The sequence below is a fragment of the Spermophilus citellus genome, assembly GCF_964194105.1.
Source record: "Spermophilus citellus genome assembly, chromosome: 6".
Lineage (NCBI taxonomy): Eukaryota > Metazoa > Chordata > Mammalia > Rodentia > Sciuridae > Spermophilus > Spermophilus citellus.
Genome location: NC_138187.1, coordinates 130,880,077 through 130,905,323, shown reverse-complemented (window position 1 = coordinate 130,905,323; position 25,247 = coordinate 130,880,077). Strand labels below are relative to the sequence as shown.

Here is a 25,247-nt window from a genome sequence, read left to right as displayed (position 1 = left end):
GGCCCAGAGCCCCCACACACATACTGCCCCTGCTTGGGTGGTCCTGCACCCGTGGGGCACTCCTCATCCTGCCTCAGCTCCATGCACTTCAACAGAGGCCACAGCTGCCCTGAGAGCCTCTGGCTCCCGCCATATCTGTGCCCAGCTTTGCAGAATTTAGGCCATGGAGCAGAAAGTGACTGGTCACGCCAGGCAGCTCCGTTCCTAGAATCCCACTTTCCTCCTAGCCTCTTTCCCCAAGGAACTCTTAGAGACATTTATTTTTAAAAGTCAGAGCTTCCAGGAAATGGTATTGCCAGGTTGTCCCATAATGCCCAAAGTGGGCTCCATGTCTCTTCCCGTCCATGTCTCCTACACCCCCAGATGCATGCCTCGAAGGGAAACTGCAGCCATTCTGGGGGTCCCTGGTCAGGATGGATCCCAGGGCTGGACGGTGGAGCCAGGAGAACGTGCAACTCTGCATCCCTCCGCTAGCCAGGAGGCCCAGCTCTCCAGCCTAGGCGACCCTAGGGGATGCAGCAGGGCTTCTGAACTTGAGCATCAGTCTTTCCTTAGAACCCAGGGGAGGATCTCTAGGCTCCTGAGCCCACAGGCCAGCTATCAAATCAGCACAAGGCAGTTGATAAGGCTGGCCAGACGCCCCCAGAACTCTCCTCCAGCAGTCCCAGGCTAGCACATTCTCCACCCTGAGGCTTCACTGCCTCCCAACTGACCCTCTTCTCTCAGCCCCCTGAAAGAGCATGGAGGCTTAATGTGCGTGTATTTGTTTCAGTTCAATTGCATGGTGTTAATGAGCAGTGAGGAGAGACAGGTGATCTTGAAACCACCAATTCGCTCTATCCACGCAATATCTAGCATTTAAGCAGTACTCATTTGAAGAGAAAGTTGCCTGAAGAGAAACTTGCTAGGCTATTAGAGGTTGTGGTCAGCAACTTAGTGATTGTTCTCTGGTGCCACATTGAAGCATCTTTGTCATTGAGTGCTTTGAACTCACAGAAGAGGTGTGCCAAGAAGCCGGGGAACAGTGAATCTTGCTCCTGGGCAGTTACTTGCCTTCTGGGAAGATAGGCCTGCCTCCCAGACCTGGCCCCACGACTCACACCCAAGTTTTTAACCATGGTCTGAGATGCTGCAGAGGGCATGGCCATGGTGCTGATCTTATCTCGAGCTCAGGGACACTCCTCAAGCATCCCCACTTCCCTTGATGTGGCAGAACGGCTCTGCCACTCGGGATGTTTAAAATCAGTTCTCATCTTTATCTAATCTTACATCCTTGAACAAAATTTCTCATTAAGTTTTCTTTTTTCAGAGTAAAAGGGGCCTTTATATTTGTTCTTAACATGTCTCTTTTAGATTTCAGGGACACTCCCTAACTCAGGCCAGGAGTCAGTGGAAGGATGTGGGTGTCTCCTTTCTTGCCCTTTTTCCTCCTAATTTGTTCTTTTAGATAGATATGTCAGTAGAGTGTATTTTGACATATTATGCATACATGGAGTATAATTTATTCAATTAGGATCCCATTCTTGAGGTTGTATGTGACGTGGAGTTTCACTGGTCTCTGGGTTTTGGTTATTGAGGGCTTGCTTTCTTGGTCCTTCTCTTTGAACTTCCAGTTCTTTAGTGGTCAGCATCTTGACCTCTCTGTGTGCAATGCCTTACTTCCATTCCCATCTCCGAATCATTTTGTTTCCCACTGCGGGATCTTTCCTAAAACCCACCCCCGCCCCCATCTTTGTACCCTGGAAAATAGTCAGATTTAGGTCAATGTTATATTGGGACCAAACACAAATACTCTATCTATTTTACAGGGTCCCAAGCTAAGGAGGAAAAAACTCAGTTCCTTAAAACATGGCTCATCATGAATTCATTCCCACTAGCAAGAACCATCAAATTCCAAAGAGCTAGGATTTGAGGGGGCTTAAAGCAGCCAGTACAATTGAAATATCTGGCAGACAAGTGGCGAAGCCTACCTCTGCCCTCCCTATGGAGAGTACCCTCAGGTGTCTTCGTGACACCTCTTTTTTGGTCTTCACCTAACATGCCTCGTGTTCACCTGGGGCAAGCCGCCACCTGACAGGGTTGTAGTAGAAAAGAGACTTCTTTGAAGTGAAAAAAACCAGGAAGTCTTTTATCACTTCTCCATCCCTGCAGACTCAGTCACATGTCAAATAGATAATGAATAAATGCATCCCTGATGTACTCTATTCATTTATTTTTGACAAGTGAGTTGGTGACAGTGCCCCCTTGCATGCTAATAAAATATACAGAAGCCACCCTTGTAAAGTCTTTGAAATACAAGGCTTCATGCTAGTCCTCCACTATTAAATCTTTGCTGGAAAATGGGGTAATCAGACTGCTGGGACTCTTGAAAAATGATTGCATTTGAAGATTAGTGCCATTCTTCTGTTCATAGACTATGGTTTCAGACAGCGCCATGGCTTTGATAAAGTAGCTCCCAGCTCATAGGAGCTAGATAATTAATGTCCTCTGTGTTTCAGAGAGATCAAGCCTCAAAGACTCTGTGGGGCTGAGAAGCCAACCGAATGGTGTTCTTCTAGTGTCTGGATCACCGAGGGTTGGAGGGTTGGGTGTCAAGGGATTCTCTTCTCTTGGTCCCATCTAGTCCCTGACAGAGAGAAGAAGGATTCATACTGTCTGTGCTTGGGACCCAAGGTTCTAAGCCCCCAGTCACCATAGGCAATCGGGGGTGGTTGTGTGTGGCATCCAGGGTCTCACTGGCCAAGAACAACTCCAGGTCGCTTATCTGGATGACCCTTGTTCTACTCCAGTTTAGAAGCCCAGTAGGGTTTTCCCATATTTGATCTCGTCCTTCCTACACATTTCATTGAGACTCTTTCTTGATTTGGGGGGCAGTAAATGCTAGGGATTGAACCCAGGGAGAACTCAAACCCACACGCTAGGTTAGTGCTCTACCAAGGAGCTGCACCCCCATCCTTTCTTGCTGGACTTTCGAAGACAACCCTCACCTTCCTGTAGAACTTCCATGGTTGAAAGAAAAAAAACAGCATGTCTCCCACTCTTTTGGCATCCTGAGCAGAGACCTCATTCCTGGCCTCTTTCCTGGCACTGCTCAAATCCATGACAAGGAATGTAAAAAGGAAATAAGCCCAGGTTACGGTCTCCAACAGTGTGGATCAAAACCCACTCTTCATGCCCAACCCCGCCGGTGTGGACACATAGACAGCTCTCCTTCCCATTCAGGTCCTCCTAACTGCTCCCGCTCGTTCCCGGATGGCTTCCTCGGGCCTGGCCACAAAGGCTGCAGCTTGGAGCTCCTTTGGGCCCTGTGCACAGCCATGTTTGACTCTTTCCTTTTCCAGCTGTGTGTGTGTGTGTGTGCGCGCGTGTACATGCTGGTGTGCATGTGTGTCTCGGTGTCTCCCGCGCTGCCAGCCTCCTCATCACTAACGCCTCTTCTAACCTGCCCACCAGCCCCCGATGAGCAGTCCATATGGAACGTCACGGTGCTCCCCAACAGTAAATGGGCCAACATCACCTGGAAGCACAATTTTGGGCCCGGAACTGACTTTGTGGTTGAGTACATCGACAGTAAGCATTGATGTGTGGGGAGGTGGTGGCGGCGGCAGTGGCTCTTAGTGGTAGATGCCATTAAAGAGATCCTGTGAAGTCCCCCAGGCTCAGAGAGGCCTTTTAGCCTGGCTTAATTATAGCTTAATGAAATCGATATGCTCTCAGGCGGCAGAGAGGTGGGAGGAGCGGACTGAAAGAGAAGGTAGGGGCTTCCAAAGCCATTAGTGAAGGCCTCCAGTTGCAAGTACTATGGAAGACCCAGGCAGCCGAGCCCTCCATCCATTTCCTGCCCAGAATGAGGGTTCTCAGTCACCCCAAAATAAGCCAAAGCTCACCTCTGTGTTGATGTCCTAATGTGTATCCTGATGGCTTCACCAGATAGACCAGGCCAGTTCACAGACTTGGGCTCCAGCTGTGTTTTGTTCACAGCAGAATGTGAGAGGGCCACAGTCTGAGACAGGAGCCAGAGCCCTGTGTCTCAGAGAGCTGGTGACAAGCTGTTTGCTCTTTTTCCTAGATCTTAGGACCAAGGAACAGATTGGTTAGACTACAGAACACGGTCAGAACATCCAGCCTCTCTGAGTGGAGGCCCCTGGTCCTGTGGGGTCAAACCCTACACCTTGGCTTCTCAAGCATGTGCTCTAAGCAGCTAAGCCACACACGAGCCTTAAAACCCACCTGGGATGGCCCACCCAAAGCTCTCTTGGGAATGCCAAGCCAACTCTTCACTCTCTGTATCTGGAGGAGACGTTGTGTCCACAGTATCTGGAATCCTCTTGTTTGATCCATATAATTTTTCAGCTTGGCCCGTGCACCCCCCCCACACACACACACCAACACCATTTGCCTTGCAGCGCAGACACAGGTGCTTTACCTGGTATGTGATTTTGCCACTTGCTGAGACATGAGAGGTGAAGCCAGGAGTGAGAGCCAAGGAGAGTCAAGGACTCTTCCTGTCCCATCTCCAGTAACCATGAGGGATGCTGACTGGCTCTCTGGCCCTCACCAGAAAGATCCCTCTTGGGAAGTAAATCACTTCCAGGGCAGTGGAGTGTCCACCAACATGCTAAAGATTTAAGCAGGTCCTGATATGTTTAGCGCTAAGACTGTGGTGAGGAAGGAGAACTATAAGAGGAAACAGTGTCCTTTGTGGAAGGGGCATCATGGAAGAGAGAGAGCACTAGCATTGCATGGACAAGCACTGGGGAGCTAGCTGTCTGGTTCTCTCCTGGTCTGTACAGTGGACTGGACCCGCGGTCCCCTTGCCCTTTTCTACCTTTGACAGGTGACCAGGAAACTAAGCACTGTCTCTCCAGCTCCCGGTGCCTGGCTTTAGGCTGACCAAGATTTCTGTTCCCCAGGCAACCATACGAAAAAAACTGTCCCTGTTAAGGCCCAGGCCCAGCCTATACAACTGACAGACCTCTATCCTGGGATGACGTACACATTGAGGGTTTATTCCCGGGACAACGAGGGCATCAGCAGTACCGTCATCACCTTTATGACCAGTACAGGTGAGCGGGGAGCTGGCCTGGCCGTCCCCTGCAAGCATGAGGCATTCTATCCTCATCCTCTGCTTCCGGCTTGCCTTTTCTCCCTGGAAAGAAGACTCATCTCTGCCTGATTCCCCACCTTGCATGGCATGTGTAAGTTCCCCAGGAAGCCAGAGGAACCAGGTGTGCATGCACAGCCAGAAGTAAACTGATTCTGGGCCCCTGGGGCTGATCGGGGATCCAAGGAAACAAAGGACTGTATAATGAAGACAGGGACTGCGTGGTCCCCCCTGCTAAGTCCTAAACAAAAGGGCTTAGTGTATATGCAAACTGTGGTGTGCTGGTCTGGGGGCTGCTGGGAGTCAGGCCGCCTGCCCCAGGTGTTCAGGGGCTGCTTCCTCCATGGGGGATTAAGGAACAGGGCTGTCACAGGGACTTGATCCAAAAATCTCTCCAGGAACCCAAGCAGGGATCAGCGTGTATGTTTACTGTCTTGCCACCATCATCTGTCAAGAAAAATTCCAGTGCGTGACACAACTTGTTTAAGGCTTTGTTTTGATTTCATTTTTGTCCCAATTTTGTCTTACCTAAAAATAGGTGACTTTTTGTCCTGCTAGGGGAGGGGAGGAAGCTCTTGCTCTGTAGAGGCTTCTGCTGTGCATGGAGAAGAATCTTTGTTGTGTCAAATGAACAGGGTGACGGGTGGCTCGGGGAAAGGGCTGGGGTTCAGAAGTCTGTCTGCTGGAGGAGTGGCTGGGAGCCTGGTGGCCTTGCGGACTCTTGGGTTGTGTATAGTTTTCAAATCAGCCTGTATGCTAAGCTCTGGGAGGAAGGGTATTTGTGGGGGTGGGGGGAGAGATTAAGAGAGAAAAGGATCAGCCCCTGACTCTAGGGATGTTCTAATCAGATGCAGGTTATTAGATGCATGGGGGGGGGGAATCACAATGATTTATATGAATTTCTGAACATTGACTTGAATATTCATTACCCTCCCCGTGTCTGGCCCAGCAAGGCTGATTTTGCAAGCTTGCATCTTGGGAGTCACTGCCCATCTGTATATCTGTCTCCCCCCACCCTTTCTAGCCTGGTCCCTCCAGATCTGTCTTTCTCCCTGTGCCTCCACCTAATATGCACATTTCCATGCCACTGAGACTCAGGGAGTCTGGCTCCTCCTTGGGGCTATCTGGGCCAACTCTGGCAGGATATCTGAGCAGCCAGGCTGTCCTGTCACAGGGAGCCAGGCAACTGGACAGTTGACCAAGCGGAGCAGGTGGCTGGACTCTGACCCAGTTGGGGTCCTGTGCTCTTGCTCATTGGTGCATGCATTTCATTTCATCGTACTTCATTATAAATTTGAGTCCAGAACAGGGGCAGGAAACAAAGATGATAGTGAGAATAGAGGCCCGCCCTAGGGAATGCTTCGAAAGCCAGCGCAGCCTGCTCTTTCAGAGTTTAGCCTCTCCGGATGCTAAGCTCTGCCACTGTGGGTGAGGTTAGGGAGAGAAATCCAGAGAGGAAAGGACCCAGCAGGTCCTGGCCCTGGGGGTATCCTGCTCTGTGTCCAGGTAGTAGGCAGACAGTACAGAAAGAAATTGCAGCAACTTCTTCCACAGCCAAAGCCCCTATTTCTGAATGTTGACTTAGAGACTTATTTCTCTTCGCCTGCTTTCAGAACAACTGCCACATCTTCCAGACTCTTCCCCATACGCTGGAGCAGGCAGGCTCATGACCCTAGCTCTGAGTTCATATTGCTCATTTCCCTCCCAGGCTTGCTGGAAATTACTATGTGCAAACCGCATGAGGAGAGAAAATATTTTCACTTTCCAAAGTCTGTGTGTGCCTGTTAGTGTGTGTGTAAATCCTTCAGAAATGCATACTGTTTCCTGTGGGTGGACTCCAGAAACAAGTCCACACAATCCCCCAGATCCTCATGTTTCATCAAAGCAAATTTACAAGCATCTCTGGGCCCCAACCACTGGTCATTTAGGCAACCGCAGGCCGTCGTCACTTTAGTCAGCAGAAGCAACATTCTGCAGTAGTTCTGGAAGGAAATGGAAGGAAACCACTGGGAATGCTACTGGGCTCTCTAGCCCTCACCAAAAAAGATCCCATTGGGATGTTAATCACCTCCTTGAAGCTTTTGAAACCAAAGAGACGTGAGGTGTTGCAGACACATAACCTGGGACCCTCAGAGGGACCCTTAGAGACCCATTGGCCCTTTGCAGCTAGGTGTATGGTGGGGGGCAAGCAGCCTTCCTGTCCTGTGGTGGTTGGTGGTGATGGGCCAGCAGTCAGGCCTGCTCTGACCCCAGGAAGGCAGGAGGGACTACAGAACAGGGAAGGAGGGCATGGAGGGGTATACAGTGGTGCTTACGCCAAGCCACATGTATGTGAGGAAAGGCTATCTGTTATATTTGTTACTTGACCCCTGTTCCAGAATTCTGCTGACTTTGGCTGACTGGCCTATCTTCTGTAGCCAATCAAATTCCTCCCAGCTAGACACAGGAGTCAGTGGAACCGCCTCTTTTGCAGGTGTAGTGCTTGTGTCTCACGGGGTTGGGGAAGTGGTGGGGCTTGACACTGAGGCTTTGGTCCAGAGCGAAAGACATTTGGGCCTACACTGGCTGGGTGCTGTTCAGGCTCCCATCACTCCTGGCTGAAGGTGGTGGTGTACATGCACCAACTCCTTGAATGTTGAGAGCATTGGCTCCCAAACCAGCATAGCAGATTGATTGAGGACAGCCTGGGCAGTCAAGTGTAACTGCCTGGGAGCCTTGCTAAAATCCTTCCTCTCACAGCCCAAGCCATGGGGTCACCTTCCAAGTGAGGTCATTAAATCCTAAATTTCTTTTGGTTCTTGAGAAATTAACCCATTTTGATGGGGTGTGGTTGGGCCCACATACCCCACTTGGGGTATGTGAGGCATATGCCATCAGTGCCTTCTATGTCATAGGAAATTCTTTGACCCTTCAGTAAGGACTGAAGGTATGCTTGAACTCACCTGGTACTGTCCGGAGTGGAAAGGTATGTTTGCTTTCTAAATTGCCCATGTGGCCACTTTGCCTTGGAATTGTGACTTGGAATATCATGGAGATGGCAGCCAGAGGATAAGAATAGGCACCAAGAAGATGGCAAAATCAACTTCTCTGCAAAAAATATGTGCCACTGTCCAAACACAAGTGAAGTAATTGGTCTACTAGGGCCTCATGTGTGGGCAAGCCAGCATAAATGTGACCCCTAGGTGGCATTAGGGGTAAAACCTAGAGCAGGATCCCAGGTTAACTGTATTACATTAGGATTACATGTAGTCATTGATCTCTTTTATTTGACCAGCATCATGCTAAATACTAGGGGGCTCAAGAAGATCCCCTGTTCTCAAGACTTTAATAGTACAATTAGGATCCAGCAAACAGGACAAGTTAATGTTACATTCATGTGGAATAGTTGGGAGCCATGTCAGAGTCCAGAGATGGTATGAGTTGGAGCAATGGAAGGTTCAGGAAGGAGGTGGAGAACGTGGAAAGTTGGTGAGCTGGAAGAGGGCGGCCCAGGCTCTCTTGGGTAGGATGGGCAGAAGCACAGAGAGGGAGACTACACAGCACCCTGAAGGCCAGGCTGGGGTGGAGAAGGCAGGTGGCATTACCGTGAAACATCCTAGAGCATGACATAATGCCTCACTGTCTCCACTGGCCCTGGGGGCGTGATGTGAGGGGACCCCTCTAGAACGGACGGTGAGGTGGATGGGAGAGAGCACCGGCAGCCATTAGACGGGGCAAGAGTGGCAAGTCACTGGCGGGGGTGGGCAGCGAGGCACATGCCATCAGTGCCACCAGGAGGGAGCTTTGGGCTCACAGCTGTGGAGTTGGCAGCAGGGACAACAGAGAGATGAGTAAGAGGGCTGCCAGTTGGGAAGTTGGAACCAGTCCCGTGATAGGTAAGAGGCAGGGCATGGAGGGCGGCTGGGGAGAGGCGGGCTTGGCGACGGACGCTTGAGGTCAGCTTGTGGGGTTGAGGAATGGACTGGGCAGGAGCTGGCCCCATGGGAAATGGAGGAGTTCCCCTAAACAGGGCCGTGCATGAGCTGGGGCTGGAAGGCCTAGCACGCTCCTCAGGGTTGTTAAGACACAAGAAACCTCAACAAGTTTAACAGACGGGAAGGAAACGGCTAAGAGGAAGAAAGAGAACGTGATACCAGGGTGTTCAGAAGTCTGCGGGAATGAAGGACCAAGGAAGGCAACACTGGGTCCCATTTATGTGGCAGGGGAGAGAGTTTGGGGGAGAAGGGAGAGAAGAGGGTCCTGCCTCTGGCGCAGGAGGAGGGGACAGCTGCAGAGGCTTCAAGCTTCCAGGGTCCCCAGAGTGTCCGTGGAATACGGGAGGTCAGCGCAGATGTGGGCAGACGGCAGCCAGAGCCGCACGAGGGAGAGGGAGGACAGGTTCTGGACACACAGCTGTTGGGCTGGCTGGAGGGACAAAGAGAGGAATAAAAGGATTGCCAGGTGGCAGCAAAGTCCAGCTGAAGAATGATAAGTGAATCCCCAACAGGCCTGGGCCTGCGTCTCCCTCCAGCTGGGCTCTGGAAGAGCTGAGGTGAAGTCAGAGACCCCCTGCCAGGAACTGGGAAGGACAGGGTGGAGTTTAAGGTGGACAGTGGCCCCTCAGACCAAGGCGGGGGGGGGGGGGGGCAGTGGCTGAACAAAGGCAAGGAGGTCAAGGGTTCCTCTTCCAAGCAAATGGCAGTGGAGCTCCCCCCACACACTAGGCTCTGCCTCCAGCCCTGGGGAGACCAGGCTAAGCCCCACCCCTGAGCCTATTTTCTGGGGAGAGGGACAGGGTGGAATGGCAGAGCACAGACTCCCGGGACCAAACAGCTTGGGGTCACATCCGAACCCTGACAGTTACTAGCCCCACAATCTTTTTTTTTTTTAATTAATGATTTTTTTAAAATATTTTTTCTTTCATTTTTCTTTTGTTTTTTTTTTTATTGTTGGTTGTTCAAAACATTACATAGTTCTTGACATATCATATTTCACACTTTGATTCAAGTGGGTTATGAACTCCCATTTTTACCCCGTATACAGATTGCAGAATCACATCAGTTACACTTCCATTGATTTACATATTGCCATACTAGTGTCTGTTGTATTCTGCTGCCTTTCCTATCCTCTACTATCCCCCATCCCCTCCCCTCCCCTCTTCTCTCTCTACCCCCTCTACTGTAATTCATTTCTCCCCCTTGTATTATTTTTCCCTTTCCCCTCACTTCCTCTTGTATGAAATTTTGTATAACCCTGAGGGTCTCCTTCCATTTCCATGCAATTTCCCTTCTCTCTCGCTTTCCCTCCCACCTCTCATCCCTGTTTAATGTTAATCATCTTCTCATGCTCTTTGTCCCTACTCTGTTCTTAGTTACTCTCCTTATATCAAAGAAGACATTTGGCATTTGTTTTTTAGGGATTGGCTAGCTTCACTTAGCATAATCTGCTCTAATGCCATCCATTTCCCTCCAAATTCTATGATTTTGTCATTTTTTAATGCAGAGTAATACTCCATTGTGTATAAATGCCACATTTTTTTATCCATTCATCTATTGAAGTAGCCCCACAATCTTGAATAAGTCATTTAAACTGTGCCTCCATGTCTACCTCTGTAAAATAGGATAAAAATTAAAACCTGCCTAATGTATGAGGTTGCGGTGGGATGGATAGATAATGTATGGGAAAGTGCCCAGAGCGGTGCCTGGCCCTTGAAGTGCTTATCAGTATAAATGAATAGTAGTAATTTGTCAAATGGTCGTAAGTGCTACGGAAAAGATAAATTAGAGCTTTCTGATCAAGAGTGACTATGTGGGGATAGAGGAGGGGGCCTTTGCCTAAACTGGGGAAATCCTGGAGGGCCGTTCTTAGGGACTCTCCAAGGCAGAAATGACCAAAGCCAGTGTGGCTAGCACATGGAGAGTGAGCAGAGTGGGACATAGAGAGGGGTGGCCAGGTTCAGCTCTGACAGAGCCTGTAAGGATGAGGAATGCAGCTCTTTCTCCAAAAGCAATGAGACTCTTTGGAGAGTTAAAGCAAGGAAGAGATCTGATTCTATGTGGGGCTTGGGGAAGATTTTTCTGTCACTGTGTGGGGAGTGGTCTGCCAGCCGGATGGAGCTTTTCTCCACAGCACACACAGATCAGGGTCATCACAAGTCGGGTTCTTACTGGACTCAACTGCTTTGCTGCAGGGCTACTCTGGACCTCCAGAGCAGTCCATCTGGAGGTGGAGCACTTATCTGTCAGTCTTCAGCATTTACTAAGAGCCGTCCCTTTGCAGTGCCCTGGGCTGGGCACTGAAAAACACAGAAAACAGTCGTAGCTCCCAAGAACAGCGGAGGATGTGATTATGCCCAGATATTGGCCCACAGATGGCATGTGGTGGGAGTGGGGGGCGCACAGAGCCCTGGGGGCCCCATGCTTTTCCCATGCGCCTTCTGGGAAGGCGTGGTGCTGTTGTCCCATGACTCCTGCTGCTGTGTGGTGCTCCCAGGCCTCTCTGGATGGGGCAGGCTCCAGAGCTGCTTGGCCGTGTCCATTCCTTGGACCTCTCCCTACCTCATGCCTCAGTGTCTGTGACAGGCTGTGTTTCTGGAGGTGTGTTTTCTTCTTTAGTCCAGAGATAGGAAAACAGAGAGGGTCCTGAGCATGTGCTCCTAAGCCCCAATCCCACCCATTGTGGACACCACCCGATGACCCCTGGGCTCCTGTTCTTTAGGCCCTCCTGTGTGCCCTTCAAAACCAAAGGGATCTTAGGCAGGTCTCCAGGCACAGACAGAGGGCACTGTCACAGGGACAAGGAGAGGGTGAGGGGATGTGTCACAGGCCACCAGGGCCCTCTCATGGGGCAGTGTCTGGAAGTGGCATGGAGTGAGTAGAAGGTGCAACCCCAGCATCAGCGCCATCCTGTCTGGGAGAACCTGGGCCTGGACCGTCTGCTGCCAGGCTCAGCCCAGCTGGGCAGACATGAAAAGGCATAGGACGACCTGTTCCTCCACCTGGCCCAGGACCCACTGCCAGGAAGACAGCTGGCTGCCTTGGCACCCCGCTGTGGGCAGGGATATGGCTCTGCACCTGTGCAGGCCCGCCAGGCCTCTGGCAGCGGGTGCATGCAGCATGACCTCAGCTCGCGCTCCCATGGGTGGCATGCAGAACCATTCACAGGACTTGTGCTTCCACAGACAATCCCTGGCCTCCTCTGAGTCCCCACTAGGCTGTGGCCATCCCTCTGGTTTGCAAGAATGCCCAGCCTCGTCCCGAGGAAATGCCCTTCCTAAAGCACCTGTTCAGCCTCCTGCCGCTTCTCCGCTCCCTGCACGCCTTTCCGCCTTTCTTTTGCGCTTTTTCTGATCTTTTGAACTTGGCTCTTTTTAACTGTTTTCTTTTTGTCCCTTTAGCCAGATAGTTTGAGCCAAAGAGTGGCTAGATGGTAGTGTTAGGCTCCAGGAGAACCATCCGTGTGCCATAGCTGAGCCTCGGGCTCCCCTACCCCCACACACCATGCATTCACTCATGGATTTGCTTCTGACCCCCTTCCCCCAGCTTACACCAACAACCAGGCGGACATCGCCACCCAGGGCTGGTTCATTGGGCTCATGTGCGCCATCGCCCTCCTGGTGCTGATCCTGCTCATCGTCTGCTTCATCAAGAGGAGTCGCGGTGGCAAGTACCCAGGTGAGACCTGTGAGGGGAGCAGGTGAGGGAACCTTCCCACCAGTCACCAGGTCACCTGCCTGATCTGCCCAGTCTGAGACTTGGAACCGTGGCCCTCTCGCCTGCTCTTTGCATTAGTGCCACCGGCAAGTACTTGAGTTAATTATGTCCACCGAGGTGGGCGGATGGTGAGGTCCAGGCCACTCCAGAGAGGGCTGGAAGGAACCCTGGCTCCTGCTGAGGTTGACCTTCCCTCGCCTTGACTCACCACCCATCTGCTTCACAAATTGGCTTTTTTCCAGCCTGAATCTCATTAGGACCCTGTGTCCCAGGGAAGGAGGAAGGAAGAGAGGCATTTTAGATAACATGGGAAGAGAAGGGGTCTGGGCAGATGGGCACACCCATGAAAGAGGTGGCAGAGCTGGCCCCTCCGCGGGACAAAGGGGATCTCAGATAACTGGAAAGGGGGAGCAGGGAGAGGCTAAGGAGTGGATGGCACTGATTGAACCCCACAGCACTTAAAGGGCTTTGAGTCCCAAAGAGGCGTTTCTCTTCTATGGCCAAGATCCTCCAGCCCAGACAAACCAAGGTCAAGAACAAGGACCTCTGGCATTCTTGTTTCTGAAAATATTGATTGTTTTTCAAGCAGGGGCAAGCAAGCCATCTGTCTATGATGGGGTGGGTGGGGTGACAGGAGACAGGGTAATGGATGACTCTGGAGCAGAACTCCTGCTGGGCTGCAGGATGAAGTCACTCCCTGCTCCAGAGCCCCATGACCAGACCACCCCACGCTCCCCAGACACCTCCTTCTCCCTGTCACTATACAGAGGTCCTCGCCAAAGCTCAACACAAAGGATCTGGAAGAGAGAGGAGGTTCTGTCTTATTTCCTTCCCCTGCCCTCCTACACTCAGACCCTAGGGCCCTGGGGTTCTGCTTCCATTGCAGTGAGGGAGCTCAGGAAATTGCAATTCCTTACCAGTGAGGGATGCTTTTTCACTTTGTTGTTGCAACTCTTTTCCTTCCATAAGAGAGAAAGCCAGAGTTAGGGAGAGGTCCAGCTTTCCACATAACATCAAGACTCGGGAGGACTCACTGAGTCATTCCCATCCCAGTGGAACTCACCAGATGTACTCTGAGCCTATTCAAAAGTGCTCCATCCTCCTCCCAGAAAGCCCTCCAAAGCCCGCCTCCCTGCCTCCAGCTCCAGGGTAGGTCCCTGGCATGTTAAAAACAGAGACCCAGGAGCCCAGGGCCAGCACCAATTGTCCTCTCAGCTTCATATGGCTGCTAATTAGTTATGTGATCTGTTCTTCACCACCCAAGACCTCAGTTCCCCTCACTGAAAATAGGAGTGATTGTCCTGACTTGTATTTTTAAAAGAACACAAAGCATCCCTCGTGGGCCTGGGGGTATAGCTCAGAGGTTGAGTGCTTGCCCAGCATGTGCAAGGTCCTGGGTCCAATCCCCAATAACTACCCAAAAAATAAATAAATATATTAAAAAGGAACCCTCAGGTAAGTGCCTGCTGCATGCCAGCCTGTTTTAGGTGCCAGGGATACTAAAGGAGAGATGTTTGTCCTTGGCATTGCAGCTGACTCCTGGGGAATGGCCACAGCACAGCAAGGCAGGCCTAGGCTGGGTGCATAGGAAAAGGGCACCTCAGTAAAGACCCAGATAGGAGAGCGCCTCCATCCCCAGTGTGACAAGTGTCTTCCCTGACCAGGGCACTCTGCCAGCAGCTTTGGAGAAACACACAGTCCCCACCCTGAGGAGAGAACTGCATTCTGTTAGGGGCACAGGAACTGTGCACAAAGGATTCTAATACAGAGCGGAGGAAGGGTGTGAACAAGAGAGGATGTGCCTTTGATGGAGGAAAGGGTCACATTACCAGGGTTTGGGGAGGAGCCCATGCAGAGGCAGTGGGAGCTTGGTGGGAGGAGATTTAGTTGTTAACAGGGATGTAAAGAGAGCCCTGGGAGTGAGCAGGAGGAGGCAGAATCAAGGGATTGACTTTGGGAAGAATTGGTGGCATCTTATTAAAAGTGGCTAGATGGTAGTGTGGTGTCTTATTAAAGAGTGTCGAGGGGTGGGAGGTGAGGGCAGGCCCAGGGTGGTGTCTTCTGGCCCCACCTGCCGTAGGGCCTTGGAGAGCAGGGGCCTACTCTTAATCAGCGTCTGTCTTCTCTTATTGACCAAGTGCGAGAAAAGAAGGACGTTCCCCTTGGCCCTGAAGACCCCAAAGAAGAGGATGGCTCCTTTGACTACAGGTGCGGGATCTCCTCCCCCTGACTGGCAGCTGTCCTTCCTGCCCTGAGGCAGCCCCCTCCCCTCAGAGCTGCTGGGCCACAATGCACTGTGTCCACATCCTCACCCACTGGGCTGTCACCTCTGACTCTCTGGCCGTGCCTGGGCAGAGGACATGTGGTCAGAGAGGTTGTGTGCCCTGACCAAAGAGGAGGAGGCTGCTCCCCCACCCCCAACACACTCCATTCACACAATTGCACAACTCAAGCTGCTTATATGTTTCTTTCTACCATTTACCTCTAAAAATGAAGCCTGGGCCCCCCGTGCTGTGAAATGAGTTCCACTCTCAGGCTTCTCTGCTTACAACCACCCCTAACCCTGAGGATAATGACCAGGGGGATGTAGTGTCTAAGCCTCAGGCAGTGACGGGGCGGGGCAAAGAAGTCTAGGTTCTTTCCTCTCGAACCTGGTGACGTCTGTGGGCTCTAGGGTAGATGGGCCTCGGAGAGGTCCAGTGCCCTGTGTCCCAGGTGGCAGGGCTGAGGCCCATCTGGGAAGAGACCTGCCCAAGCCCCCACATTCATTTCCCAGTGGCAGAGCTGGAGAGGACAGGGGCCGGACTGCCAGCCAGTGCTGCTCTCCTATGGATCTGAACAGGACTTTGTATCTCAATTTAACAAAATCGTCAACTGTCCCTTTGAATGGCAGGTATATTCTGAATTCAAGAATGAGGCAGAAAATACCCAGCACCACCAAAAAAAAAAAAAAAAAAAAAACCTTCAGGAATGGTGCTGGGTAGGTCATGGAATCTTATTCTCATACCAAGTGAGTGGAAAGGTCTGTTCAGGGCCTTCCTTCCCCACCCCCACCTGGTTACTAGCCAGTCCAGGTCACCGCTGCTCTCTGGCCTCTCTTTATCCTTTCTGGGCCTCCACCTCTCTGCCCATCAGCAGCCTGGCAAGCCTCAACAGACCAATGGGAGCGGAGTCACTGCCCACATGGGTGCCGGTCTGGCAGCTTAGGAGCCACAGCCAGCCAAACAGTTCCAGCGTCCTTCCCGAAGGACAGGCACAGAGATGCAGCCCCTTCTTCCCAGGCTCCCCTGGCAGGGTCCAACTTCCCCATGAGCTGGTCTTCATTTCCAAGGCCAAGGTGTCTTTTCTCCCCCAGACCCTCAGCATAGCCAGAGGTGGACACACAGGGTGGGCATCCTACACTAAGAGAAGCTGCTTCCTCATGTGCCTCTCTCCTCCCCTGGAAAACAAAGCTGTTGGGCTAAAGCACCTGCGGTTCTGTCCCCAAGGCCCACTGTGTTCAGGAGTTGCATGCCCAGCCAGCATGGGCACATGTGCTCACCTTGGGCACAGGCCCTGCAGCATCCATCCTAGAGCCCCAGGTGCATGAGTCCAAGCATCCCAGACTGGGAAAAGTCCCAGATAAGTGAGAGGAAGAACTAAGCTGCTCGAGGTGCAGGCTGGAGAGCCAGGAGGTGTGTTCTCCCTCCTCATCTTCCTCCATCCTGTGGCTGAGTTCTGATGGGGCTCTCTTCCTCTCTCCCTGCAAATCTGTCCTCTTGGATATTGAGGGTCTCCAGAGGCCAGGCCAATAGGTGACTAGACCAGGGCCACTCTTTTATTCAAGCTTCCTTTAAGTGAGATCTGCTCTTCCAGACTTAGGTCCCCTTTACCCTCAAGAACCTCCACCCTGAACCCTCCCCTTTGGGGCCACCTCTGTCCAGTGGATAAGCCTGAAACGGGAACAGGAATTCCCCCCAAATTGCATAATAATTCTCCTGCTCCTGCGGTGGGGCAAAGGGCCTAGGGAAGAGTGCAGGGTGAAAGACTGGCAAGGGGGCTGAGGAGCCTGGCAATGAATTCTGCCAGTTTGCAAAGAGAGATCCACTTCCTGCACAAACTCAGCGCAACCCTAGAGACCCACTGGCTTCCCTCCACCGCTGTCCCTCCCGTAGCACTGCCGGCAGAGCACCGGGAGGCTGTGTTAATGGGCCGCCTTCACTCGGTGCCCTGGAGGGACTGGGCTAATGGCTTTTCTTGTATCTTGCTCAGCTCTGGCTCCAGTTTGAGGCCTTCCCCGAGACCGCTGTCTTTGCCCAGTGCAGTTATTAGAATGCACTGCCTGCTGTAATGGCACCTCAGCTGGCTGTTTTCCCCACATCCAGGAAGGACTTAGAGTGGGCTAGGAGCAGAGAAGGGTGCGGCATGTCTGCCTAGACTGCCTGGCACCACTGTGGTCCCACCTGCTGGGCCCCCCAGTCCCTACCGCTGGTCCACATCTGCTGTGTGCCTGGGAGCCCAGCTCACCTCTGAAGTGCAGCCAGCAGCACCTGGTCCCCCCTCTGAGCCTAAAGGGCACACAGAGTTTTTCTAGCCAGGGGCAGAAATGGCTCAGGGTGCAGCTATTCAGATCAGGCATCTGGGCCCCATGGGCCAGTGCCACTTTACCAACCTGCCTCCAGCTCTCCGAGGAGAGAGCTGAATGACAGGGCTGGGGGCTGGGGCTGGCAGAACCCTCCAAGCCTTCCTAGTGCTCAAATTGCTGGTCTCGAGTGCTTCTCTGTATGCCCCTGTCTCCTACGACCCCGCCTCTCTTACGTGCTAGGCCCAAAGCAGGAGCACCTGTTTGTGGATGAGCCAGATAACCAAGGGAGCAGCACAGAGACATGGAGGTGGCAAGGTGGGGGAAGGTCTGATCTCAAAGCAAGACCCTTGCTTTGGTCAAGGGCAGAGCCTTGCCCTGCAGAGTCATAGGAGGTCCACCTTCCATGGACAGGTCACAGGGGCATACTCAGGACTAGAACTCCTTGTCCTGACTCTTGCCACCCCACGTGATCTCACAAGCTAAGGCTCTGCCTCTCATGGGGTGGCCATCCTCTACCTCCTCCCGCTGTGATAGTGGCCTGTCATGTGGGAAGAATCCCACACCAGGAATCCAGAAGCCTGCTCCCCAATCCCTGCCCTGCACCCATGCCATCTCCCCTTAAGGAAGACGCTGGTCCTCACTGGGCCTCTTAGCTTTCCTTTTGCAGCACCCGTGGGACAAGGAGGATGGGCCTGGCTGATCCCCAGGGCCTGTGCTTGGCAGGAAGTGCACTGCCCTGTCCCACCCTACCTGGTTTGGGTTGTGCTGGACCCACTAGGCCCTGATTTTCTGTCTCTCTCTGGCCAGTGATGAGGACAACAAGCCCCTGCAGGGCAGCCAGACGTCTCTGGATGGAACCATCAAGCAGCAGGAAAGTGACGACAGCCTGGTGGACTATGGGGAAGGCGGCGAAGGGCAGTTCAATGAAGATGGCTCCTTCATTGGCCAGTACACGGTCAAAAAGGACAAGGAGGAAACAGAGGGCAACGAGAGCTCAGAGGCCACATCACCCGTCAATGCCATCTATTCTCTGGCCTAACGGAGCCCACCTGGGCACAGCCACTACTTTAAAAGTGGGAGGAGGGGAGAGGGGGAGACGAAGCCACTGCAGACCGACCACAAAGCCTCCACCACCTTCAGGGACAAGGGTACAAAATGGGGGTCTGCCAAGCTGTGAGGATCAGTGGCCACCCAGCTACCCACAAGCCCCCTCCCAATGACCCCCCACACCCCTGGGTGCCACCAGTGTGGGAGAGCTAGAGCCGTGACTAAGCTCACCTGAGGGAACCCTGGTCCCTTGCCCCATCTCGCAGCCACCCTGAGCGTCCATCCCACCGCCCGCCTTGGCCTCGGCCCACACCCTTGCCCGGTCCTGCTGGTTACCGTACTTTCATTGACTTTATTTTTGCTTTGTGCATCTTCCAAACCTCCAGACCCAATGTCTCCATTTTCTTTTGAAGATGTGTTCCTGGAAAAAGAAAGAATAGGTGGATTCTCCCCCCAGGAAACCACAAAGAGACGTAAAGGACGGATCCCTAACAGAACGTAGAGAAGAGCCGTAGTATTCAAACCGCCGCTGGGCCAGCACGTTTCCGGAGGATGACTTTCTTTGCCATATTGTCCCCCACCCTTGCTCCCAACCCATCTGCCTCTGTCTTGTCAGTTGCTGAGCTGGGCTTGGCTCCTTCCTGGAAAATGACAGTATTTTTTGGCAGGGAGAGGGTGGGCAGTCGCCTCGCCCCTCTCTGATTCATTTGGGAGGTGAGTTTACCTCTGTCTCCTCGTTCTTACCCTGCCCCTGCCTCCAGAGTGTCCAAGAATGAGCTGCACTGACTTTGAAGGAGAAGCTGGAGGCACAGGAGTGGGCACTGATGGTACGAACTTCAATTGCAATGACTGGACCTCAGCAGAAGAAAGTCAGGGGTCTGGTCTCTTGGGAACTGTGAGCACCTCTGGAGAGAAGCAAAGGGCTGGGTTTGGATTCCTTCCTTCCCATCAGTGAATACAGGGATGTAGGAGAGAGGACCACACCCACCATGTCCAGAGCAGAGGGCATCCACCCACCTGGCCAGGGTCTACGCTGCTACCCTCAAGGAGATGGAACCCTGCAATGCAAAAGCCTTGCTGGTGTGTTCGGGGGTGTAAACCTCCACCCTCTTCCTCCTCTAGCAGATGTCGGTCGTCTCCTTGGTCAATTCTGTATGCTGTTGAGACTCGTGTTTGACGTGATGTGTGGGTGGAGACCTGCTGCCCCAAGACTGAGCCTGTCTGTCCTTTCATTAGGGTATATATACATATCAGGGGACCCTGTGGTGGCGCCATCTAACAGTGCTGTGACGCCCCCACCCAGAGAGGACTCAGTGCTCTTCGTATGCCTTATGCAGTTCTGATCTGTCCTGGAATTCCCAGGTTCCCAGCCCCTCCCTGCAAGCCTTGAAGCCTCCAGTGACGTCTGACTCAGAATCAGGGCAGCCTATGCAAGTGTCCCTGCAGGACCACAAGCAGCCACTCCATACACACCCTTACCCCGTTGCCCACATGGAGACTCGCAGACCTGCAATTCTCAGACCGAAGGTGCTGCCTTCACCCTCCCCACCTAATTCATTTTTGAAACCAAAGGTACCTAGCCTCAGTGATGCAGAGAGAGGGAGATCTTGAGCCTGTGTGTGCCCCTGTCACTGTTTCTGTAGCTCAGGTCGGTTTCAGGAGGGTGAGGCTGAGCCCCAGGAATGGATCACCTGCTACTGACGCAGCCTCCAGTTTGAGCCTCCAGCTGCCATCCAGGGGCCCAGAAAGGACCAGGGCCGTGTCCTTCAGAGACTTTATTAAAGCATCGTTTGCCACATGTTTAAGCCACAGAGGTATTAGCAATGCTTACATCACTTAATAATCATTCAGCTGAAGGTCAAGCTCATAGGCACACACGCACTCTGTCTGCAGATAAGAAACCATAGCCCAGAGCTGAGCCAATAATGTTGTTTGAACTAGAAAGTAATGGCCCTGTGGCCCAAGCTGCCTCCAGGTCTGCTGCCCAGAGGCCTGAGAGGCAGCTCTCTCATGGTGAAAGGGGACAGGGTAAAGAGAAGGGGACTGGGGATGAGCTCAGGGTCCTGTCCCCTGGCTCTCTTCCAACTCCTGCTTGGATGCAACTGGGCAGTCCTGCAGTCTAGGCCCACTGTCCCTGAAGGGAAGTGTCAGGGACATGTACCTGTGAGCTGAATCAAATGACCAGCCTTTCCAGAATATGCTTTGGACCTGAGCAGTCAGTTTCTCAGGCCCTCACTTCGCCCTGCTTTGTCCATGCTAGTGAGCCCATTCACAGAAGGCCCTAGGGAGGAAGAGGCTGTCCGATATCACAGAGCCATCTCCTCACCTCTGGAAAGTCTGTTGCACAAACCAATGGCTTTGAGGGGCTTTCTCTATCTGAAGGGTCTTGGGGAGAGGTCAGCTCAGGTCATCTTTGCACCTTGTTCCAGTGTCCCACCGTGCTCTGTACCATCATCCTCTGTACCATCGTCCTTTGCTATTAGTGCCTCTCTCGGGCTGTTGTTTTGTGAGTGCTGACAGCTGCCCCCCCTACACCACCACCACCACAAGACAATAGCAGGAGCATTTGGGACTGAAGAACCGCTTTCCCCAAGCAAAGATGACGGGTGCTCAGAGAGCTCAAGACTGGAGGTGTGTGGGTGGCAGGGCTAAGGAGGCATTCCTTAGAGGAAGAGGAGAGGCCATTTTCCGTAGCACCCATGCCGGTCCATCCAGCTCAACAGGAAAGCAGTATTGCCCAGCACTCCCTGCTAGCTGGGCCTCTCAAGCAACTGCCCCAAACATCCTCACAACAACACCAGGAGTGGGCCCTACCATTGGTGCTTCAGCCTCTCCGGGTGGGGCAGGTGGTCATCTTACAGTGGCTCTAAAAGTTCCATCGACTAGAACTGCCATCCGCCAATGTGCTCAGCCACAGTGCTGTAGCTGCCTGAGCGCTCGTCTGCCCTCATGTCCATTCATCAATACTCTGAAGATCCAGCCGGACCAATGCTTGTACCCTGAGTACCAGGTGAGGCAGGTCAGGAGTGGTCTCAGCCCTCGCAGGACTGACATGACTGGAACCATCTTGAGACAGGAGCCACTGAGTCGGGAGCATTCTGCCTTTCATTGCTCAAGCCTCTGATGGCTCCAGAGTGGAAGGGAGAAGTTTCCAGGACTTAGTCCGGCTGGTCAGCAAGAACATGCAGGACAGGGCAGTCAAGACACGCTGGGTGGGGCAGAGGATCAGTCCTGCTTCTGGAGCCTCTTTGCTCTGCCCTTTGGGGCGAGTTGCTTAACCTGTCTATTCCTGTGCCTGTGCCCCCATTCGGTCCCTCCTTTTAATACCTCTCTGAACAGACGACAGGGGTCCACCTGAAGGAGCACGGAGGTCAGGATAGCTGTCTCCTGCCCTGCCTTGTTATGGTGAATAGGTCACATATTTCCCAGTCTTGCTTTTGAAGAGATGGCTGAGTTGACGCTAAGAGGAAAGCCAGACCCACCCCTCCCTGTCCCTGCTCTGTCACCCTGCGAGGTCGGAGACATCTGGTCTACCCGCTTGCTGGCAAGTCCTGAGGTCTGGAAGTGATGAGAGTGAGCCAGTGCCAACATCGCTCATCCTACAAGGTGCGCCTGCACCATAGGCCCAGATGGTGTGCCCCTGGTTTCCCTGACCACAGTTAGTGTTGGGAAGGGAGTGCAAGCAGATCTGCAAGGGTTTGTGGGGTTTCTAGCTAAGGGACAGCTCCCTGCTACTGAGCACCCACATGTGCTCACATCCATACAGCAGAACTGTCACAGAGCAGTGCCTCCAGCAGGGAGCAATCCAGGTCATTGTCCTGGAGAGAGTCAGTCCATGCCCGGGCTCCTGTGAGATGAGCTTCAAAGGGCTGCGTGTAGGCATGGTGTGCAGCCTGGGGGAGGGGAAAGGCGCTATTTGGGTGACTGCTGTGGGCAGGACCTAGAGACAGAGTGATCCAAAAGAGAGGAAAACATTCCCCAGGAGCTGCAGCCTTCAGGGCACGTCCTGGAGGCCAGCCAAGTCTTAGGGCATTGCCCTCAGCCTTTGATGGAAGATCAGGGATTCAATGCATTTTTGTCTCAGCTTTTGTGAGGTTGATAATCTGAAAGCGAGAAATTTCTCAGGCTTCCATGGGCTGAGACTGGGGCCAGGGACACTTCTCAGTGGGAAGGCAGCAGCTTCCTACCTGGTAGGCCAGCCCAGAGCTTGCCTCCCACTCGTAACTTTGGGTGGGGTCCCAAGGCACCAGTCTAACCAGCCTCTGCCAAACCTAAGCCCATGGCTGTGGTCGGGTCCACCCAGTCAGGCCCATGGAGTGACTTCTTTCTAGTGAAATGAAGGATTCTGCCTGAACTATGTGTGACGGAGTAGCATGTGGGAGGTCACTGATTAAAAACAGATGACTCAGACCAATAAAGCAAAGAGTTTGAAGTGTAAGGAGACTCTGCGCCCTGGGAGACATAGGCAAGTTGGCCAATGCCAGGCCTGGCCAGGCCCCTCCCTTAATAGACAGGGTCACCCTGCATGAGCTCCATTGGACCTGGTGGCACAGTCCAAGCCCAAAGAAGTACGCTTTCTTTTGGTCCTTTTCTAGGAAGGGACCTTCCTGAGACCCTTTCAGGGGAGGGGCCAAGGGGAAAGAGGATGACTACCCAGAGAAAGCTGTTAGACCCACACAACAGCACCTAAGCCGCCCCGGGAGGCAGGGCTCCTCTTAGGAGTACCTTAGTATTAAATGGATGCTCATAGCGATAAGGGTGGAAATGAAACAGATACCAAGGCGTCTGGCTCAGGACAGTCAGATTTCAGCCTGTGAAGGAATCTCAGAGCTGATCTAATTGAAATGACTCATTGGGCAGACAAAGAAATGAGGACGCAGGCAGGCAAGCACAGGGGCTTGCTCAACACCACAGAGCTGGGACATTTAGGTAGGATTAGGACTTGAACTTGGGCCTTCTGGCTCCTTGTCCAGTGTTCTCACCACAACTGCCTCCTTTAAAGCAGAGGTATTACTGCAGATCTGCCCGGCTGGTTCCCCCTGCCATACCTCTACCACCTGCACATCCCCCCAAGACCTCCCCAAATGAAAGACAAAAAAGATTTTTCTGAGTTCACGATCAGCCTGTCTGTGCAGTTAACCCAGCCCTGCAGTGACAGGCGGCTCTGGCTACTAGACTGGAATGACCGGCTGATCGATGTCTGTTACTGTGAAACTAGACTGTACCCCCCACCCCAGCATGGCAACTCTCACTCCATCACGTATTGGACCCTCAGCACACTGTATTCCCCAGAAGTGAGGGTGTAGAGGGGTCTCTGTCCTTTTCTTGGCTGCAAGGTGCTGAGGGGGCAGCAGGGCTCTGGCGAGCCTGCCACCTGGGATTTGCTGGGCTGGAGTTCAGCCGCTGTAAAGACTTCAGAGAAGCAATAAACACAAAAGTCTGGGAAGAGATATCCAGAATTTTGTGTATTACTCGGTTTGTTTTTTGAAAAATGATGCAGATCAGATGACCCTGGCCTGCTCTTTTTTTTCTGATTCCCAAATGCAATGTCCTCAGTCAGTGTTGTCCCTCTGCCCGGCTCCCCAGCTCTTTGCCAACTTCTTCTCACTCCTCTCGAGCTGAGCATTAGTCGCCTGTGACATGGCCGCCTTCTGTCCTGGTCCCACCCCCAGCCCATGCAGGACCCCAGAAGACCTGGGCCCTGCGCCCCACACACCATTCCCGTGTGTTCTTTTGGTGGGGAAATTCTTCCCGCGGCTCCATCCCTTCCCATGTCCCCACACGCCCGCTCATCGGTCTGATCTTGGTTCCATTGGTTAAACATGTAACTCTCCACAGTAGGCCTTGTTTTAACCCCTCTCACATCGTGTTCTTTCCTTTTTGTGAGTTGATTTTTGCATTAACCAACGTTGTCGGCGACAGATGCGTATCTGAGGGCGTCACCGCGACCTTCAGAAGGGAAGATTTTTCTGGGCTGTGGAGGATCGTCTAATACATGGACTTATAAACTGACTGCATGAACAATGAAAAGGCCAAATTATTCGGAATTTTTTTTGAATCACTGTAAAAAAAAGACTGATTTCTTTTGTATAGAGAACACTAAACGTATAATAAAAGTTGTTCAAAATGGATTCTGGGCATGCGATGGACTCATTTTCCTTGGTGAATGGGTAGGTGTCACATCTGCAGGCCCAGTTGTGCCCAGGGAAATGGAGTAGGTTGCAGAAAGGCCAAAGAAAGGGCCTGGAGACAGCCCGCAAGCATATGACTCACTGGGGAAAGCTTACCAGAAGTCAGAGGCTGCCCCACGAGGAGTTCTGTGGCAGTGGATTGAACAGAGAGCTCCTCCATACCTCGAGGTGCTCTGCCAAGCATCCTGTCCAGTGGTGGCCAGCGGGACAAGTGACATGTATCCTTGCCACAGTGCCCTCGGTTTTACACCAGTCGCCACCAAAAGGGGGGTTTTATATATTAAGTTGTAGGATAGTGATACTCAGCATTAGCTTGCTTAGTTTGCTTTTATGAACAGCAGCCCAGGAAGCAACTCTCCCGGTGTGCATGCAAGTAAACAGCTTTCTCCAGGTAACTCTAACTTGCCCTGGATCCCAATGTGCAGAAGAGGAAGCCCGGGTCCTTCAGGGGAATATGTATCTGGACTTTCCGGCCACACTTGTTCTCATTGTTCCCCTAACTTGACTAGGCTTTTGGGAATAGAAAAAGGGGCATGTTGTTTTACTATCCTTTCTTTCTTTTTAAAGGACTACACAGTGGGAGAGGGTGTCAAGAGGTTCACGACACAAGGAATCAAATGGTTTTGAAGGGCCTCAGAGAGCTCCTCTGG

The 25,247-nt window shown here is 52.5% G+C and overlaps 1 protein-coding gene across 1 annotated transcript in view; it reads left to right on the top strand.

Moving 5' to 3' along the window:
• Window positions 1-24,505, top strand: part of NFASC (neurofascin) — a 175,289-nt gene extending 150,784 nt beyond the window's left edge. The window contains exons 28-32 of the mRNA XM_081299468.1: window positions 3,454-3,570; window positions 4,914-5,066; window positions 12,625-12,756; window positions 14,934-15,003; window positions 18,167-24,505. Of these exons, the coding sequence (XP_081155594.1) occupies window positions 3,454-3,570; window positions 4,914-5,066; window positions 12,625-12,756; window positions 14,934-15,003; window positions 18,167-18,398 (704 nt within the window). The 3' untranslated portion in view covers window positions 18,399-24,505. The remainder of the gene's footprint in view (window positions 1-3,453; window positions 3,571-4,913; window positions 5,067-12,624; window positions 12,757-14,933; window positions 15,004-18,166) is intronic.
• Window positions 24,506-25,247: the final 742 nt, after the last annotated feature.